At 45.0% G+C, this 20,523-nt stretch overlaps 1 protein-coding gene across 7 annotated transcripts in view; it reads left to right on the top strand.

Moving 5' to 3' along the window:
- Positions 1-20,523, top strand: part of DICER1 (dicer 1, ribonuclease III) — a 73,311-nt gene that overhangs the window by 24,219 nt on the left and 28,569 nt on the right. For all 7 annotated transcript variants that reach the window (XM_023255999.2, XM_045060473.1, XM_045060475.1 and 4 more), the window contains exons 4-13: positions 1,428-1,614; positions 2,246-2,408; positions 3,591-3,721; positions 4,705-4,839; positions 5,285-5,445; positions 7,668-7,836; positions 9,298-9,770; positions 16,813-16,945; positions 18,273-18,515; positions 19,089-19,243. In XM_023255999.2, coding sequence (XP_023111767.1) covers positions 1,468-1,614; positions 2,246-2,408; positions 3,591-3,721; positions 4,705-4,839; positions 5,285-5,445; positions 7,668-7,836; positions 9,298-9,770; positions 16,813-16,945; positions 18,273-18,515; positions 19,089-19,243 — 1,910 coding nt within the window. In that variant the 5' untranslated portion in view covers positions 1,428-1,467. The remainder of the gene's footprint in view (positions 1-1,427; positions 1,615-2,245; positions 2,409-3,590; positions 3,722-4,704; positions 4,840-5,284; positions 5,446-7,667; positions 7,837-9,297; positions 9,771-16,812; positions 16,946-18,272; positions 18,516-19,088; positions 19,244-20,523) is intronic.

Raw genomic sequence — 20,523 nt, 5'->3', positions numbered from 1 at the left:
CGCCGCGCGGGGGTAAAAAGAATGGTTGGTGGGGCTTTGGTTCGGTAGACGATGAGCGGATTATTTCTAGGAAGAACACAGTTGGTAGCGTTCAGACCGTGCTCCGCAGTCCTTTGCTCGCCGTCCTCCTCCCAGTGGGATGACGAGAACGATCGTAGGTCATCCTGGCTGGTCTGTGCTGTCTGACCTGGCCGCACCTGCGTGGCTGCTGTCCTCGGCGCCCTGTGTCCCCCACTACTTACAGGAGATCGCACCGGCACTGGCCAGATGTTGAGTTGTGGTCCACTGAACTGACCTCTGAAATCAAGGGAGACTGGAGACTTCTCGTTGGATTTGATAGAACAGCTTCAGTCGCTGTCCTGTATCATGGTCGTCCATTTCACGCGTCAGGAGATTCAAAGGTTCTCGTCAAGGAACGAAGAGTGGGCTTCTTTCCGGTTTCATAGTGATAACAGTGAAAACTCGCAAGCATTGTGGGGGCAGAAATTTCCTTTGGGGGCAGATAAATGCCGCTGACAGTCAGAAAGCCGATGGTGGACTGCCACGTTGAGGTCTGAGACCCTGACCCTCTGTGTGCAGGTTAGGAGTTTGAAAAAGACTCGGGTTTAGTTTGTCATTTTACATAATCCAATTCCTCTTTGGGAAAGAATACGTGAAACACAGAAGAGCCCTTACCTACCGTGAAAAACTCAGAATGGTTGCCCTTTGTCTTGATTCATCTAGGATATGTGTAATTTTAAAGGTAAATATTTAAATCGTTGGTCAGCTGTGCAGTTGAGCTAGGTTGTCAGTCGAGGAAAAGACCTTGTGTGTTTATGGTCTTTAGATACAATGACAAAGTGTTGGCAGGTATCTGCAACTTCAGTGCCTTCCAAACATTATCTCGCAAGTTTATCGATAGTGGCATCAATAGAATTGATAATGGTTGAAAATGTTTGTTTATGCACCCACATGCTTCGCACGTACATATGTATTTAAAGAGGCATCGTATTCATATTTTCTTTTAAAGGTATATGACGGGCATGGTTCTCTATCAGTCAATACAGATCCGGATTTTCTTCGTGAGTTCAAAGTATTGTATGATGGAACTATACCGTCATTTACTTGCTCACTTCTTATCAGTGCGTTTGAAAGGTATTGCTTGTTCCCAGGTACTAAGGCATCAGTACGTATCCGTGTCCTTGTTTCTTCGTGTAGTTGCCTAATTATTTCAGACGAGTTTCTAGGTGTAGAATTGCCGGGTCGGAAAGTACGGAACGCTTGACTTTTTAAAACGATCGTCTCAGATCGAGAAAAAGCTAAAACAATGACAGGGGAAGTTTGAAAGGGTCCGGAGGAGTGATACTCTGATGTTTCTCTTGTCCCTTGGCTTTCTTTCGTCCTTAACCCTGCATGGCGGTGTGACGGTATTCTTTCTCCCTTTGCAGTGAGCTGCGCTAGAGCAAAATGCAGTGAGAGAAGCACTGGATGAATGAAAGCCCTGCTTTGCAGCCCCTCAGCATGGCGGGCCTGCAGCTCGCGACCCCTGCCTCCTCACCAATGGGCCCTTTCTTTGGACTGCCGTGGCAACAAGAAGCAATCCATGATAACATTTATACGCCAAGAAAATACCAGGTACTAATGAGAACACTAACACTGGAGCGGTTCCACTGAAATGGAGTCGATTAGCGCGTAGTTGACATGTCTTATGTAAAACCCATTTACCTTTTCAAGCTCTCCTCTTCTGAGTAATTTTCTCCTTCCGGATACTTTTGTTCCTAATGGCCCTTTTCTTTTCTAACATCTGCCGGCCGATTGACGTAATCATTTTGTTTGTGAAGTTCCTTATTGTTTCCCCTCTGAAAACCTCTCCCCTCGCCATACCCGCTTGGGTGTGTCTGTCCTCAAGAGCTGGGAGGGAATGGAGACGGTTCGAACCACCACCGACGGGCAGGACCACGTTACTGTAAACTCAGTTCTTCCTGTTATTCTTGGGGAGTTTTCTGTCCCCCTGCAAAAATAATTCTCAAACAGATTGTAAACGCTACCCCACGCGTGTTTCTACAACACAGCTGGCCGTACGTCACAGGCATTTTCGCGCCTGTGGTCTCCTTCTGGAAAGATGCAGAGAGTCTGTGTTTTGGCAGACTTAGCAGAGGAAGATCTCAGGAAGTAGTGAAGTTTCCTGAATTAAGACAGAACCCAGTTTTCCCAGTGTTGCACCCAGATAAGAAGTGTGGCGTCTTCTTCCCCACTGTATTTCTAGGTGGAACTGCTCGAAGCAGCTCTGGATCATAACACCATAGTCTGTTTAAACACTGGCTCAGGGAAGACGTTTATTGCCGTACTACTCACTAAAGAGCTGTCCTATCAGATCAGGGGAGACTTCAACAGAAATGGAAAAAGGACGGTGTTCTTGGTCAACTCTGGTAATGCAGAAATTGTTTTATCATACTGTGTGGAGGACATTGGATGAGATTTTACGGTTGAGCACATTTTTAAAAAAAGTTTATTTATTTTGAGAGAGAGAGAAGGGGGGGGGCAGAGAGGGAGGGAACGGGGAATCCCAAGCGGGCCCTGAGCTGTGAGCACAGAGCCCGACGTGGGGCTTAATCTCACAAACTGAGATATGACCTAAGACCAAACCAAGAGTCGGACACTTTACCGACTGAGCCACCCAGGGGTGTCCCGTAAGCACTTTTTCTCTGTGGCTATTAAGTTAGATGATGGAACGTATAGAGGGTTTGAAGAATAATATATTTGTTGAGATTCTGAGAGCAGAGATAGCATTTAGTCTTCTCTTAACTTTATAGTACTTCTCTTTTAAGCGTCAGCCGTTTTATTTCACAGATGTTAAACTTCAGCTTTTTCCTTAAACGTATTTAATTCTGATGCTACGGTTTTTGCATGGGCTACCTTTCGGAACATAAGCTAATCTGTGTCGTCACAGTTATTTCTGGTTATATTTGTTTTAGCTTTGCAAAGTCCATCAAAAAGTGCTTGATTTATGAGACTGGTAGCATTGTGATTTGTGATTTTACTCTGCCAATTACAGAAGGGGAGGTAGGTGCTTCTTAAAAGTTAGATATTCAGTTAGAGTCTGTGATCCTGGATTTGTGTTTGGCTTTACATATTGAAGCAAAAAGTGTAAAATGTGAACCTGAGCTGCTGGGGCACTGGTCTCCTTTTTTGTTTTCAGATGGTCTCAACATGTGATGTTCTCCTGTACTTCAAATATATATGAGACCGTCTTATTTCTTGGCAAAAGATCTGATTTTACTGAAGAAAACAGGAGTGGGGGGTGGATCTGGAGTAGTGCCCATTCTAGCCTAGAAGTTCTGTTCTTAGGTTGGGAAAATCGGCTGTAAAGAAGGAGGGTGGCATAGGGTTCTCTGACGTGAATGACGGAGGACCAGGTCTTAAGTCTGGTAAAAGCATTTTGGGGGATCACCTTGGAAATACGGTTTTCAGTTGGCTATCTAAAAAATCGGGGGTTAGGTAATGATATATAATAATAAGGATTTCCTTAGCTGTCTTAATCATTAGTAGTCCAGAGAGCCAGCTACGTAAGATTTGTCCTATTTACAAGGAGTATTTGTATCTGTAATCAGCAAACCAGGTTGCTCCACAAGTGTCAGCTGTCAGAACTCATTCAGATCTCAAGGTTGGGGAATACTCAAGCCTGGAAGTAAATGCAGCTTGGACAAAGGAGAAGTGGAACCAAGAGTTTACTAAGCACCAGGTAAGACTTGGAAGGAAATTTCCCTTTGTAAATCCCTACGAGTCCTCGACTTCGTCTATAAGATGACCTTTAGTCTTGGTTGTCTTTGTTTAGTTTGCAAACTCGTTCCTGTACTTTGTCAGCCTAGGAACCAGCCCTCCCGTACTCTTTCTCACGGTCTAAAACCAAATGAATAGGAATGTCGTATAATGTTGCTCTTACCGCACAGGAGAGAAACAGCTTTGCAGTGTGATTTACTGGCTGGAAAAACACAAATTCTGATGACGTACTTCCCGCTTGTGGATAACCTGCTTTTCAGAAAATTTACGCTTGAGTTAAGTGTCTTGAGACTGGAGACGCTTCTCGGTTGAGACCTTTGGGTCTTTGACCAGAGACTTCCTCTGACTTACACGTTTGTGTGGAGCCAGCGTGCGTAGAGGGTCTTTTTGGTGTTGGTGTGTCTGCAGTGGTTAGGAGATGCCCCGTAGCTCAGCTGGAGCAGTGCACACGGACCAGCGTGTCTCGCACACGGGGTTGAGTCCTCATCAATAAAACATTGAGATGTCCGCACAGAGATAGTGCCCTGAAAAGAACATTTGGTCGGTGTCTTCTTCCAGAAAACCTTGTCGGTTCAACGGGAAAAAAGAGGAAAACACAGGGTGAATTGCGTTGTCATTTGATTACATCAATAGGTCTCATCAGTCAAAATGGGGCTAATAGGAACCTGGAAACCTGAAGTAGTTTTAGGAGACTTATCATAAAAGCATGGTCCCTGTTATCAAGAATTTTTTTCCCCTAATCTGTTTCCGTATTTGCCCATCTCTGCTTCTTGGTTCCAAAGTACTAGCTTGCATACATTTAGAACGTCTGTTTTGATTTTGACTAACGAGTTCCTCACTTCTCACCTACAGAGTGGTGGCTCCGTAATCTGATTTAATAGAAGTGTATCCAGGCAGGTGGGCAGGTGAACGTACGTTCGTACACTGATGTCCGCTTTCTTTTAGGTTCTTGTTATGACCTGCTATGTCGCCTTGAATGTTTTGAAAAATGGTTACTTATCGCTGTCGGACATTAACCTTTTGGTGTTTGATGAGTGTCATCTTGCGATCCTAGACCACCCCTACCGAGAAATTATGAAGGTAAGTTTTTAGGTTTTTATCAGTCTTAATGCAAGTCAAATTCCTGAGAGTAAGCGGTGTTTTTGTATATCAAAAGCAGTAATATCCGTTACCAGTTTTGGGAGCTTCACTCCCTGTATGAACGAATGAATGTGAAATTAATTTTCACTGAGATCTATAATAATGAACTGTCATGCGTAACCTATAGTAAATCTAGTCCTGGGATAAACTTTTAAGCATAAGTAAATGAAGTACGTAATGCGTGATACATCCATTATATCATCTGTCGTAGCACATTGACATACGCTTCTTGGATACAGGGATCTTTGAAACAGGCTCCAGTCATTCCATAAGTGATACTTTTAGTGTCTGCCCATCTTCCCGATTTGTGTCAGTCTGGCAGTGTCTCTGTCGTCCTGGCCTCGCGGAACGAATGCCTCACTGTCAGCATCTCTTATCGTGTCAGCTCTGTGAAAACTGTCCATCGTGTCCTCGTATCTTGGGACTGACTGCTTCCATTTTAAATGGGAAATGCGATCCCGAGGAATTGGAAGAAAAGATTCAGAAGCTGGAGAAAATCCTCAAGAGTAATGCTGAGACCGCAACTGACCTGGTGGTCTTGGACAGGTAGGCGCTCGGCTGGGGTTTCCCCTTCCGTCCCTTTCCTGGGGCCTCCCGGGCAGCACCTGTACAAGTGGACGGGTGCCTGAGGCAGGGAACGAGCGAGTCTGAGAATCCTTAGGGCAGGGACCTCCCCTTGTCTCCACAGAGAACAGCAGATGGAGGGGCTTCGTCTCTCAGAAGATGGCATGAGCGTGGGCCCCTCCTGTTTGCTGATGTGGACGAGGACCGGGAGCCAGGACAGGAAGCTTGTTTCTGCCCACGTGTGTTCATGGTCGTTCCAACCTAAGTGTCCACGTGATACTTTGCAAGAACACGACTTTATGGACAGAATTCAGTATTTTGCACTATGTTTAAAAAAAAAATTTTTTTTTTAATGTTTATGTTTGAGAGGGAGAGAGAGAGACAGAGCACGAGCAGGGGAGGGGCAGAGAGAGAGTGGGAGCCAGAATCTGAAGCAGGCTCTGCGCTGTCAGCACAGAGCCCGACGTGGGGCTCGAACTCACGAACTGCGGGGTCGCGACCTGAGCTGACGTCGGACGCTTAACCAACTGAGCCACCCGGGCGCCCCTACGCTGCGTTTTAAACTGATTGGAAAAACCCCGGTGTTTTGCAAATGGGTGTGACTGTGTGAGAACAATGTTGTTTATGCTTTCTGGGTTTGTGTCTTTGGAAAGGTAGCTGCTTTGAGATTCAGTAAAACGTGCACACATACACGCTTTTTGATTTGAGTTGGTGGATGGGAGCTTATACCAATTAGGTTTATAATTAAGTTGATTCAACTCACCTTAAAGCATCCTTATAGGCGATAGTTCTTGGAACAGTTATAATGACTAGAGAAGCCGATTTCTCAGGGAGTTAAATCAGACAGGTTTTGAAATCCTGGCTTCCACTGACTGGGAGTTGTATGACTTCAGGCGAGTCCTTTATTGTCCCGGAACTGATAAAGTGATGTTGACAGTGGTTTCGGGGGATTCCTTGATGATCAGTCACGTTGATACATGGAAAACATCTTGCAGTGTACCTGCCATTTAATAGGAACTTGGGGAAAGATCTCTTTGTAGAACGAGAAGAAAAGGTAATGTTTCAGATCCGTGGGATGTAAGGATTCAAAATACATGAAATCCACACATGAGATACAAATCTCGCAACCTTTCGGACGCGGTGTTTTTGACTTTCTCGAGCCAGAATGAGCAGATGTGGCAGTGAAAGGCTGTACTTTTGTTCCGAATTAGATTGGGAAGCCTGCACTACTTGAGGTTTGCAGAAGTAGAGGTATTAGGGCATTTAAGTAAAACTGATAAGTGGTCTATTGAACCTGGTACTTCCCAGTTCTCTAAGCGTCACTCTCTGGTTAAGTATAAATCCTGATGGAGAATAATGAAAACCGTAGTATTTACACATGTCTTTAGTGTATTTCATTTCCTTAATCGTTGTTAGTGCTTTCATTTAAAAATTTTTTTCAGTGTTTATTTTAGAGAGAGAGAAAGCGAGTGCGAGCATGGGGGTGGGGGGGGGGGGCGGGGCAGAGGGAAAGGGAGCCAGAATCTGAAACAGGCTCCAGGCTCCGAGCTGTCAGCACACAGCCTGATGGAGAGCTAGAACCCACGAGCCACGAGATCATGACCTGGGCCGAAGTCGGACGCTTAAGCGACTGAGCCACCCAGGCGCCCCAGTCATTGTTAGTGTTTTCGAATATTATGTGCTGTTCTCGTTGTCCTAGTTCATGAAAGGCATAAGAGATCCAAGGATGATACCATAATTGGTTCAAAGTTAGGTGAGTTTTCCTTACAAGGATATGGTAAAAACACATTAAAATAAAGTTGAATTTGCAGATGCTAAGAGTTTCGAGTAGTGTGGAGGTGGATAGATTCAATGATAGCATTTTCCCTCTATGATCCGCCCCCGTCCCTATTTCTGTGTCTGAGAAGTAATCATTATTGAGTTGTTTGAGTATCTCGATGCCCAAAGAGGCAAAAGCTGAAAGTCTAAACCTACAAACCCTGGGGTAATAAGGTCATGATAAGACTCACAGAATTCTTGGAACGTGGGCTCTAGACAGTCACTCCTAGAGCCCTCCTGAGCAAGCGTAGCACATCTGAAAGTGAGCGCCCTGGGAGGAAGACCACTGCGAGCCTGCCTGTGATCCCAGGGTGTAGACACATATTCGGGGATCGTAGTGCGGGAGTGAGTTCACTGTGGCAGTGACACCCGTTGTTTCGTTACAGATACACTTCTCAACCGTGTGAGATTGTGGTGGACTGTGGGCCGTTCACGGACCGAAGTGGCCTCTATGGCAGGCTGCTGCTGGAGCTGGAGGAGGCACTGAACTTTATCAACGACTGTAACATATCTGTGCGTTCGAAAGAGAGAGATTCGACTTCAATTTCTAAGCAGGTAAGCGTGTCCAAGTAAGTAGAGAAAGCAGAAGTTGAGTTTTCCTGTCGAAACGACAGTGTGCTTCTCGTGAGGCTGTTGGTATGTTTTAGTTCAAGGACTTGTCTTCTTATTCCTGGACTTTTTTCATGGAACAGATCATACCGGGTTGAGTTCACGGTCACCTGACATTATTAAATGTCGACCTCCTTGGTTTCAGGAAATAGGTTGGAAAAAGGAAAACAAGGAGATGGGTTGGGGTCCATTGTTGTTGTTGGGTCAGATGAGTTAGTCAAACCCTCGGGCTGAACGAATTCTTCTGCTGTTACCCGTGTGTAACTGGGTCTGAGCCCATCGCTCCTGAGTGGCACAGCTTTGGGAGGAGATCCTTTTGGATAAGTGGTTCCCAGAGTGTGGACTCCAGATCGGCAGTGTCAGCGTCCCCCTAGGACTTGTTAAAACAGATTAGGGACTCATCCTTTACCTGCTGAAGCTGAAGCTCGGGAGGGGTTCAGCTGGCTGAGACGTGACAAGTTCTCCAGGTATCCCGATGCATTGAAGTTTGAGAATCGTCATCCTAGGACTTTGCAAACCATTTTTTTTTTTAATTTTTTTGTTTGACGTTTATTTATTATTGAGAGAGAGAAAGAGACACACAGAACATGAGCAGGGGAGGGCCAGAGAGACGGGGAGACACAGAATCCGAAGCAGGCTCCCAGCTCCATGCTGTCAGCACAGAGCCCGATGCGGGGCTGGAACTCACAAACTGCGAGATCATGACCTGAGCCGAAGTCGGACGCCCAACCGACTGAGCCACCCAGGCGCCCCACAAACCATTTGTGAAATAACGCTGTTACATCAGAGTCCAGATTTCTCTCCTGATGATTTTTTTCTGGAGCAGCCGTGCTTAGACTCTTCTCAGCCCTTGATTTCTCACTAAGTCTGCATTCAACCCAGTTTGCCTTTTACTGGCCTGCAGACCCGGCAGTCCCTCAGTTACAGCCTCGTTAGGGATTTACATTCCGCTCTGAGCTAAGAGCGGAAGATGTGGCTCTCTGGGCATAAAGTGCAAGGAAAATTCTCTTGCTCTCGTCTGACACCTCAAAGAAAATTGCTCTGCTACATAATTCGCCTCGCGTATCTACCTGGAAGTCAGTGATTCCGTTTTACTTGTAACAACAGACCTGAAATTAAATTCTATTAACCTTATACGGGTGCGTCTTTTATATTCTGTTAATGATTACCTTCTCTGGGGAAGACAAAAGGATGGTTCTGGGCATACACGTATATGAAAAAGTAGAGATTGAAAAGCCCACCGGCCGCCCCCCTCAACCTTGGGGCACTGGCCTCAGTGTCTGGATGAGTGGGGTGAATGTATTTTGAAGGGGCCGATTGGAGACAGCTTCAGTCCCACTTGAACCGTGCGTGAAAACGCTGCGTGATGTTACCGTTCAGCATTTGGCTCTTTCTGTTGTCCTGTAGATACTGTCAGACTGTCGTGCCGTATTGGTGGTCCTGGGCCCCTGGTGTGCAGATAAGGTCGCGGGGATGATGGTCCGGGAGCTGCAGAAGTACATCAAACACGAGCAAGAGGAGCTGCACAGGAAATTTCTATTGTTTACAGACACCTTCCTGAGGAAAATCCATGCACTATGTGAAGAGCACTTCTCTCCTGCCTCACTTGACCTGAAATTTGTAACTCCTAAAGTAATAAAACTGCTCGAAATCTTGCGCAAGTACAAACCGTATGAGCGGCAGCAGTTCGAGAGCGTCGAGTGGTATAATAACAGGAATCAGGATAATTACGTGTCCTGGAGTGATTCTGAGGATGACGACGAGGACGAAGAGATCGAAGAAAAAGAGAAGCCGGAGACCAACTTCCCGTCTCCGTTCACCAACATCTTATGCGGGATCATTTTTGTGGAAAGAAGATACACAGCAGTTGTCTTAAACAGGTAAATAAACGTCCAAGATTAGCGGCTCTTCCCGTAGTGGAGCGAGGCAGCTTTTGGCTTGGTGGAGGGATGCTCTGTAATCGCTCTGAGACTGGCGGAAGGCCCAGGTGGGTGGCCTTCACTCGATACCGTCATGGGTCGTGTGCGATGCTGTACCGGCATTGACGGGGGGGAGGACGTGCGTGTGACTGTCGCGTTCCCGAAAGGCTGGGTCTGACGTGACCTGAGATTTTTTTTCTCTTGAAGGATGTCCATCGGTCGTGACCCGTTTGACACAGAGAGCGAGTATGGAAAACTTCCGTGACGTTACAGTGAAACACTTTTTGTCTCCCGTTTAGTTGTCAGATGCAGTTCAGATAGTTCACCCGTGACTGTGTGTCAGGCTTTGTGTTGAGCATTTCACACCAGGCTTTCCCCTTCACGTAGTTGGAGGATAAATTTTACGGGGAATCATCGTGGTTACTTTGTTGCCGCTGCTGCTGTTAGCTTTTTCCTCCTGACAGATGTCGATTCAGGGTTGCAGATCCGCGGTGGAAAAAGTTGAGAACAACTGGGTTTGCAGTTTGGCTTGGTTCATAGACTGTATGTTAAAACTTTCTGACTCAGAAGAAAATAAAAATGTTGGGGAAGCATTCCGAGAATATTGGCAAAGGACGACCCTGCATCCAGACTAGGCCGTGGATGCCCGTCTCCCCCCTCCTCTTTGGCAGAAGTTGATTCTTCCTGAACGTCGGCCCAGCCAGGGAGCGGTAGTCCAGATCTGTGTCAGACGGTCTGGTAACGTGTGGTTCTTCCTGGTTTGTGTACAGATGCTGTGGTATCAAAGGGCCAGAAAGGGGCCTTATTTTGTGCTTCAGACAATCAGACGACGATCTGTTTCTCTCTGAGATCCATTAACTGGCCAGAGCTGATCTCTGAGAGCCAGTTCCGCAAGTAGTGATCTCTGAGGAGAAATTCGGCTTTGGTTCCTGTGGTAATTTGGGATTTCTCCTCCCCCCCCCCCCCCCAAACTGCTTCTCACTGTTTTGGGGCTTTGAAAACTTACTTGAGTAATGAGAAATTGGACTCTGGGGTAGTCATCTGGCGGTCTTTAGTCTGGTAATTTTCATAGTCATTGGGCCTGATCCTTATGATGAATACAAAGTAAAATAATGTCAGGTAGTGAATTACATTGGAATCCGAAGTTTAAGGTTGGAAAGGGACTCATTGACTATCTAATCCAGCCTACTTATTTTTATAAAAAAGAAAGGGCCTCAGGAGGAAAAGTGATTGGCTCTGAGTGAAATTGCTAGGCAGTGGCAGAGACAGTTCTAGAATCCTGATATCTCCCTCCTAGTTTCCAGTTCCTTCTACAATCATGATGCCCTTGGGCATCACAGAACACTAAAAACCAGCGCTTTATAGTGGGCAGACCATCCGGGACGCAGACCAGGGAGCGCATGACCGTCAGGATTGTTTCTTAGAATGGGGGAGAGGCATTTCAAGGGTCAGCTCCAAGCTTCATTATAGCCCTGCCCCCAGACAGGATGGTTTAAGAATTAAATACACTTTAGGGGACTTGGAAGAAATGGGGTACATTTTCTTCTTCTCCCTCTTCTCTACGTGAATTCTTAAATGTAGAGCTGTGCCAGTTTTCACTGCAGGAATACTAGCCTGAAACCGTGTATCAAAAACCAATCAGTTATTTCCTATTGACTTTGAGGATCAGATTAATTGTGATCAGCTTTCATGAAAAGTGCCTGGAATTTAGTGTTGGATGATGAATCAAGAGCGGTTTGAGAGTCAACTTTATGGGCAGCTAATGAAATATACAATAGAGGTCTTGTTCCAGTAAGCTTTTTAATAAGCTTAGAAAAACTTCCTGAAATCCACATTCTTTCCTTCCATCAGTTTAATGGGAGGAAAACCCTTCCTCAGTGAATAGTTTCATGGGAGTCTAAGCTATTGTGATACATGGGCAGTTTTGTCCTCTCCTAATTAAAAAAAATGAATCATAGCTACTTCTGTGTGTAATGTAGCCACGTGTATAGTCTTAGGATTACACTTTTCCTTTTGCCTTACGTATGGGCTTTATGGTTTATAACTTACCTTTAATTTTGTTTTGTTTTTTTAGTTTATTTTTTGAGACAGGGAGTGAGAGCAAGGGAGGGGCAGAAAGAGAGGGAGAGAGAGAATCCCAGGCAGGCTCCGCACTGTCAGCACAGAACCCAGTGCAGAGCTTGAACCCATGAACTGCGAGATCATGACCTGAGCCGAAACCAAGAGTCGGACGCTTACCTGACTGAGCCACCCAGATACCTTGGTTTCTAACTTACCTTTTAGATATATATTTAAAAATTTTTTCTTCTAACGTTTATTTTTGAGAGAGAGAGATACAGTGTGAGTGGGGGAGGGGCAGAGAGAGAGGGAGACGCAGAATCCGAAGCAGGCTCCAGGCTCTGAGCTGTCAGCACAGGGCCCGACGTGGGGCTCGAACTCACCGCAAGATCATGACCTGAGCCGGTTGGACGCTCAACCGACTGAGCCACCCAGGAGACCTGCTTTTAGATCTCTTTTTAAATTTTCCAACACTCCATGAGAAAGGAAGGTGCATGTATTAACTGTATCATAGATGAGGAAGTGAAGACTCCGTTTGTGATCCTCCCCAAATAAGGCAGATATGGCCTTTTTCACTGTGTCATTTATTAGTCTTGTATGACAATCGAATCTGACATGCCTGGGTTTACATCCTCTCTCTACCCCTTTCCCTCTGTCTCCCTAGTAACTTAAATGTTTACAGAAAAGTTGTGAAGAGATTACAGAACTCCCTTGTCCCCCTTAGTTGGCTTCCCCCGTCCACTGTTAACATCTTACATTACCGTGTACATTTGGCCCAACCAGGAGACTAACACTGGTGCGCTACTGTTAACCAAACTTCAGACTTCAGTTTCATTTACCAGTTTTCCCGTTAGTGTCATCGTCTTAATCCCAGGTACCCTGTTGCATCTAGTTGTGTGTCCCTGATCTCCACTGGTCTCTTGTATTTTCTCTTTTCCCGTGGTTCTGATGACCTTGAGAGTCTTGAGGAGCACTGGCCAGGTAGTTCGTAGACTAGCTCTCAATTTGAATTTGTCTGATGTTTTTCTCAGGATTAAAATAGGGATTTAGGATATGGAAGAATACTGTAGAGATGAAGTGCCCTTCTCTTCACATCGCATCAGGGGGACTCATGGTTATCGACGTGAGACATCACCAGTGACGTGAAACCTCGTCACATGGTTATGGTAGTGTTTGCCAGGTTTCTCCTGGAAGGTGTTCTTTTTCTCCTTACTTTATTCTGTGGAAGCAAATCACTAGGCCAATTCATTTATTATTGGAATTCTTCTGTGAGGAAAACTTCTTCTCTCTTTGATCCTATTTATTATTTATATTCATTGGCTTAGGTTCTTTTCTCACTGTGGACTCATGTTTATTTTTTTAAATATTTTCTTTTAACATTTATTCATTTTTGAGAGATAGTGCACGAGCAGGGGAGGGACAGAGAGAGAGGGAGAAGCGGAATCCGAAGCGGGCCCCGGGCTCCGAGCCGTCAGCACAGCCCGACACGGGGCTCCAACCCACAACCCGCACGATCATGACCCGAGCCCAAGTTGGACGCTCAGCGGACTGAGCCACCCGGGCGCCCCTCACGTTTGTGTGCTTCGCACTTCAGGCTTTAACCTGACGTTAGGTCATTTACCTTGTTGCTCTCGTTGTTCCGCTCTGAGCCGTTGGGGCTCCTTGAGGTCGGCTCCTGTGTCCCTTCGACACGCCCTCATCCTTTCTGTTGTTGATCAGCCATTTCGTCAACGAGCCCCAGTTCCTTTCATTTCTACTCACTTTTTTAGATGTGTATTTTGTGGAAGCTATTTAACTTTTACAAAAAGTGTTTATTACTGAGAGAGAGAGAGAGAACATGCGTGGGGGGAGGGGCAGAGAGAGAGTGGGAGAGAGAATCCCAAGCAGATTCCACACTGATAGTGCGAAGCCTCACATGGGGCTCGGACCCACGAACTGCGAGGTCATGACCTGAGCTGAAATCAAGGGTTGGACGCTCAACTGACTGAGCCGCCCGAGCAACCCGAAAGTTATTTAACTCTTTAAAGCCTCAGCATCTTCATTTGTAAGATAGAAATTACTTCTCTGTTTCTTAACGTATGTGAAAATGGCTGTTCTATCACCTGATACAGTAGGTGCTGTTTTCTCACGTGCTCTACGCACACGTTTGGGGGCGCGTAGTGTCTGTATACTAGAACTATCGGTGATGGTTCTTCTGGTGGAATCACAGAGGAATTACATTTGATTTGTTCATGTTGTTAAAAAAAATGTAATGCGTAAGGAGACGATTAAAAGCTATTGTTCACATATTTTAGTACTTGGCAGACATTTCAAATGATGTGTTTGTTTCTTTGAATTTTTTTCCCCATACGGTTGTCTGCACAAATTTGCAAGCTTAGTGAAATCACAGTTCTACTGGTTTTCTGAATCTAGCGCACATATTTCCTATTTCTGACCATGCTGCTTCATTTTTTGTTTGTTTTTTTTTTAACATCTATTATTTTATCTTGAGAGAGAGAGTGAGAGACAATATCCCAAGCAAGCTCTGCACTGTCAGCACAGAGCCTGACGCGGGGCTCCATCTCACAGACTGAGATCAGGACCCGAGCCAAAATCCAGAGTCAGCCACCCAACCCACTGAGCGACCCAGGCGCCCCTGCCCATGCTGTTTCTGATGTAACTGGGAGGCGATGCGTGTAACACAGTGCATTGTGTGGGCTGGTGCCAACTGAGTGAGCTAAGTACAGAGATTGAGGGCAAACATCTAAAAACTCTCAGTTTTGACAGTGATGTCTGCTGCATATAAGACCGTTGGCTCTTGAATATTTGTTTCATTTTCTCAGTAAATTTTCATGGAAGTTGACAAAAAATACTGCTGATGGATTTGATACTAGAAAAAAATAACTCGTTCTTAGCTGCAGATAGTTTGAGAACTCTGTGCACTAGAGAGCAGCAGGGCTTATTGAACCGCTTGCTTGTGCGACAGCTGACAGAAACTCAGTGTGAAACTCAAAAGAAACAAGTAAGACTTCGTGGCCTCTGTTCATGGTACGGCGAAGTCTCTCAGCAGTTTGCGTAACTCACTTGTGAGCTCCCTGACCATCCTCGTGTCTCTGGAAGCCTATAGCTTTGTCTGAGGAGTGTGATTAGGCATCCCCTCATTTATCTGATAAAGTTTCCTCTCTAAACTCCATCATCACAAGTATATAGCATTTAATTACCGCTTACAAGAGATTGGGTTTGTTAACGTGCATATTGTCTCTTCTGTCCTCTGCAGTATTGATGTGAGTTTCAGTAGGAGAAATACGTTTACTCTTAGTGCCTTCTGCTTCTCAGCTCGTGAAATCTGCTAACGTGATCATTTTGGCAAAGTAAAACCCATCCTTTGCCTGACTGAGTTAATTATTTTGCCTCCTGCCTGACATGAAGTGCATTTTTTAACCTCTTGATGCTTATTTGCATACACAATCCTTTGGAAGTACCTATTTCTAAGATAATAAATTTTGTATTTCAGGCATGCGATTTCTTGGCCTGTAGCGCTTCTTTCTGTTACTGACATCGTAAGCTTATTATAATAACTAAACAAAGCTTGGAACATATTAAGGAGGTTTCTGATTCTGAACATTTTAAGTATTTGAATGTAGAACAGACGTGTAAACTAACCTAGACGTGCATGTGTTTGGCTGATTTGGAGGCAGGGAGATATTCTAGATGGCCACTCAAGGTTTCTTCCAGCTCTTTGATATTAGTCTGTTTCATGTATTTAAAAAAAAAAAAAAAAAAGAATGGTTTGACTTAAAAATGCAATTTTCTATTAGGAATTTATACTATGCGTATGACTTCAGAAGAACCATCTGGAATCACTTACGTCAGGTGTGGAACCATTTATCCCGTGTGCTGAGTTTTTGAATGTGGATATTTCCAAAATAGCTGTAATGGCAACACTAACTGTTAACCTCTGTCCCCGAGTAACGTGACCCCCCTCCCGTAGCTTTCTTCCATCTCTCAACCAGAAGGCCCGCTTTGGGTTACTGGCGTTCTGGATTAATACAGAGCAACAGGCAGGAGGAGGGACGAGTTGGGGAGCCTGTCTTCCGTGACAGGATGGGATGGGGACTCTGGCACCGACTGCCGTGCCGAAGTCTGGCGTGTTCTGTTGTGCAGAACTGGGGTGGGGGGGGGGTGTCAGCGGCCTGGGGGCAGGAAAGTGTTGGGCCTGGAGGCGCGCCTCAGCAGACAGGCATCCGTTGCCCTGGAGCTCTGCTTCCAGTGATACAGGGCGTTGTGGTGGGATTAAAATAACCATGCTGTTTCGCACACAGCAGGAGCTCTCTTAGTGCATGTAGCCGGAGAATGAGGTTTCCCTCGCCTCCGCCTCTGAATCCCCTCTTGGCCTCAGGGTGTTGGTACGCATTCTGCATAAGTTTGGCCATAGAGACAGGGGCTTGACTGCAGCCGCAAGTTGTGTGTGTGTGTGTGTGTGTGTGTGTGTGTGTGTGTGTGTGTGTAGAAGAACATTGAGCTTTCAGAGAAGTGTGTGCGGCTTTTTCATGATAGGTCCTGGCCTGAGGCCAAGATGTTTGAGGATTCCATGTTTCTCCCTGCCTAGCTCTGTCCCCTACTGGGCTACATTCCTAGTAAGTCCTCACTGCCAAATTAGAAAGTTGGACGTACTGTGGCCATTTTGTTGGGCAGGCTAAATCAGCCCTGTATTTGGCGTTACCAGTGAGTGTTTGGTCCACAGATCGACGCGGTGAAGAGTGGCAGTGATTTCTGTTTAAGCTCGAAAACAAAACGTAACAAAACAAAACAAAAAACAAAAACCACCAAGACCCGTTGTGTTAGGTATGTCGGCAAAAAATACACGTAATTTCCATTTTAAGGGAGACCTCACAAACAAAAAAGTTTAAATTTTTTTTTTCTCCCTCAGCAATGCTTAACTTCCAAATGTATGTAATTTTCTTAGATTGATAAAGGAAGCTGGCAAACAAGATCCAGAGCTGGCTTACATCAGCAGCAATTTTATAACTGGACATGGCATTGGAAAGAATCAGCCTCGTAACAAACAGATGGAAGCAGAATTCAGAAAACAGGAAGAGGTAACTTAAGTTGAAACAATTGTACAGTAACAATTTTCAGAATATATGTGTATACATATATACATACATATGTATATATATGTACACACACACACACACACACACACACACACACGAACTCTGCTCCTAGGAGCTCCCTTTCTTCATAGTTGCTTGGCGGCATTTTCGGTCGCATAGAATACTTGCTCATAGATAGACTAGCCGTCTCCTATGAGGTAGCTGTTTGGTGATTCATATGTTCAGAATTAGAATAGCCGTCTAGGAAATCAATTTGGTCTTAATTACCATCAGCCATTTCATTTTCCTTTATTGGACTGATGGCATTTCCTAGAAAAACAAAGCATGTGTAACCGTAACTCCTGTTGACTGCATATGACTGAGCTACAAAATGAATTTGTTCTCCTATAAAGTGTTTTGTTTTCTGTTTAAAGTTCTGCCTTGAATACTTCAAAAATAACGCTGTATTTTAAAGATTTGGGCTTAAAGTTTTTCATACATTCTAAGATTTTAATATAGGAGACAGCATTGTAAAGATGGGAAACCTAATATAGTGCTCTGGCTGGCAAACAAAAAGTTTTTATTTGAAGTTTGTTATTTAACTTCAAGGTAGACTAATTCACGTTGGCATTCGTTTTCTATGTCGTAGCTATTTGATAATATTCCAAGTTTGGAGAGTCTAACAGCCAGTATGATAGATCTGTTTAAAACGCAGCTTACTTTATAATTTAACTTCTCCTAGATTGGGAAATGGTGTTATTTTAAATCTAACATAAAAAATTTTTCACTTACCTTTTTTAATGAGTAGTTCTGATTCCTTAAATCGAAAATGTCCCAAGATGCCAAAAAGTAAGTAATGCCTTACTTGTAATTTTGAATTACAAGTGTTTTAGGGATTCTAGTGAAAGAGTCTTGACATCTTTGGGAGGCCGTTGGCACAGTGTCACGGCCGGAAGATACCCTATGTGAGGTCAGAGTATCAGCAGGACTCCAGAAGCGGGTTCGTTTGGTCACTGTTGGCTGCATTCTGTGGTGGCCATTGAAGAAGCCAGCCTCTCCGCCCGGAAGGCTTTCTGTGGCTCGTGCATACTTGTGTGCAGCAAAAGGGCACTTTGATTTTTCAAGTCGTGCTCAGCTGAAAATAAACCAGAGTCTCTCTGCACACGTGCTCATGCGTCTTGGTGTTTGTGTGCTCCTGTCATCTTTAGCCTGGACTTGAAGATCGAGTGCGCCTAGAGTACGTGTCAGAAACGGCAGTTTTCACTTACTGGTACTGCACCGTTCCTTTGGAAATTTCTTAGAATTGCTTCTCTTGGTGGACTCTTTTCAGGTACTTAGGAAATTTCGAGCACATGAGACCAACCTGCTTATTGCGACAAGCATTGTGGAAGAGGGTGTTGACATACCAAAATGCAACTTGGTGGTTCGTTTTGATTTACCCACAGAGTATCGATCCTATGTTCAATCTAAGGGACGAGCAAGGGCACCGATCTCTAATTACATAATGTTAGCAGATACAGACAAAATAAAAAGTTTTGAAGAAGACCTTAAAACATACAAAGCTATTGAAAAGGTAAGTTCCGAGAGTCAGTAGGGTGTCTTTAAGTTGTTTTTTTTTTTATGTGCAAAGAAATGGGTAGAAGCAGTTTTACCTGCAGAGCGTAGTCTCAGCAAGGGTGTGCAGTGTGTACGTTTTGAGAAAAGTCAAGCAACCACAGAGCCAGCACTATTTTACGAACTGTTTGAGAGCCCACAGTGAAAATGGTCCTGTGGATTGTGGGGGGAAAATGCCTGGAAAGTGTGTCCTGTTGGTGTGGGCGCCGCAGTCCCAGTTGAGGGGCTGAGTTGCGGAGCCGTCACAGGGTGATGACACAGCCCCTGTGCGTGTGCGTGTGTGTGTGTTTGTGTAGATACGGTACCGTGCAAACCTTGTGCACGTGCGGTGAGTGTCTCCACGGTTGGAGCTGGGGCGGGGGGAGTGCTCCGGGAGGGAGTTTCCGCATCAGGTGACTTTGGAATTCTGAAGCATGTTTAGGAGAGAGCGCTGTTGCACGTCAAAAGAGCTTTTTCCGTAGGTGCAGAGGCAGACAACTGACATAGGGCGACACGGTATTCTCCTTGTAAAGTCTGTTTTTACAACGTCCAGATCTTGAGAAACAAGTGTTCCAAGTCCGTTGATGCGGGTGAGACTGACGTTGAACCTGTCGTGGATGATGACGATGTGTTCCCGCCATATGTGTTGAGGCCCGATGACGGTGGTCCGCGAGTCACCATCAACACGGCCATTGGACACATCAACAGGTATGATATGAAGTCACTTGCGTGGAAAACCTAGGAGTGTTACAAGGTTTAAGTCTAAACCTGTGAGTATTGTAGTGTTTACCTGTTGCAGACGATCACCAGTCTTTGCATTTGTGGCTTGTAACATTTTGGTGAGAGAAAGAAAAGAAGTTGCTTTTTTCCACTCATGCTCCTTTTTGGTCAGAAGGTAAAAAACCGTATTGCACGGTGATAAATGTTTAGGTTTTGTTGGAAGGCTGACTTAATGAAGGCATGATTTTTTTTTAAGTTTATTTATTTATTTTGAGAGCGAGAGAAAGCACAGGTTGGAGAGGGGCAGAGAGAGATGAGAGAGAGAGAATCCCAAGCAGGCCCCGAACTGTCAGCGTGGGGCCTGACGCAGGGCTCGAACTCACGAACTATGAGATCACGACCTGAGCTCAAGTAGGACGCTCAACTGCCTGAGCCACCCAGGTGCCCCAAGGGATGCTTCTTTTAATTAGATTTAATTTAATTTTACCTTGCTCACTGAATTTTTTTTTTTTTATCCTGAAAAATCTCGTGCCATGAACGTTGAGGGATGTTGAATTTTCCATTAGCTGCGATATTACAAGATGATGATACATTAACTTGTATTTCTGATCATGGGCTAATTTACTTTGTCCAGAATTGGTAATAACCTTTCCAAGAACTAAGAAAAGCAGCTACATGCCTAGATCATGTATCAGGATAAGTTTCTGTGCAGAGGCAAAATAAAGCAGCAACCGACGTAAGATTTTTTTTTTAACTCTTTAATTTGAAACCATTTCACACTTTAAAATGTTGCAAGGATACTGCAGAGAACTCTCATACGCCCCCCACCCAGAGAGACCCATTCAGGTTTTGCGAGAATGTTTTTGGTAGGGAGAGGATCCAATCCAGGATCAGGAGTTGTGTGTGTTTTTCTCATCTCTCCAGTCTCCTTCAGCCTGGAATTATTCTTCAGTTTCCTTGACTTTAATGACCTTGAAACGTTTGAAGCTTATAGGCCAGCCATTTTGTAGGCCGTCTCTCAGCGTGGCTTTATCTGCTCTTTCCCACGTTGAGCCCCAGGTTGTGCACTGGAGCCGGCACATCACAGAAGGGATGCTCTGTTCCCGTCCCGTCCCGCCGGGCGCACTCAGTGTCAATTTGTGCTCTTACTGGTGGTGGTGGCTCCTGATCACTTCCAGAAGGTCTGCAGCTTCCTCTGTCGTAAAGTTGCCTTTTCTCCCTCCATAGTGAGTGTGTAGTTCATGGGGAGGTGGTTTAAGACCATGTAA

Source organism: Felis catus, chromosome B3, assembly GCF_018350175.1.
Source record: "Felis catus isolate Fca126 chromosome B3, F.catus_Fca126_mat1.0, whole genome shotgun sequence".
Classification (NCBI taxonomy): domain Eukaryota; kingdom Metazoa; phylum Chordata; class Mammalia; order Carnivora; family Felidae; genus Felis; species Felis catus.
This window is presented reverse-complemented; position numbering and strand designations above follow the sequence as displayed.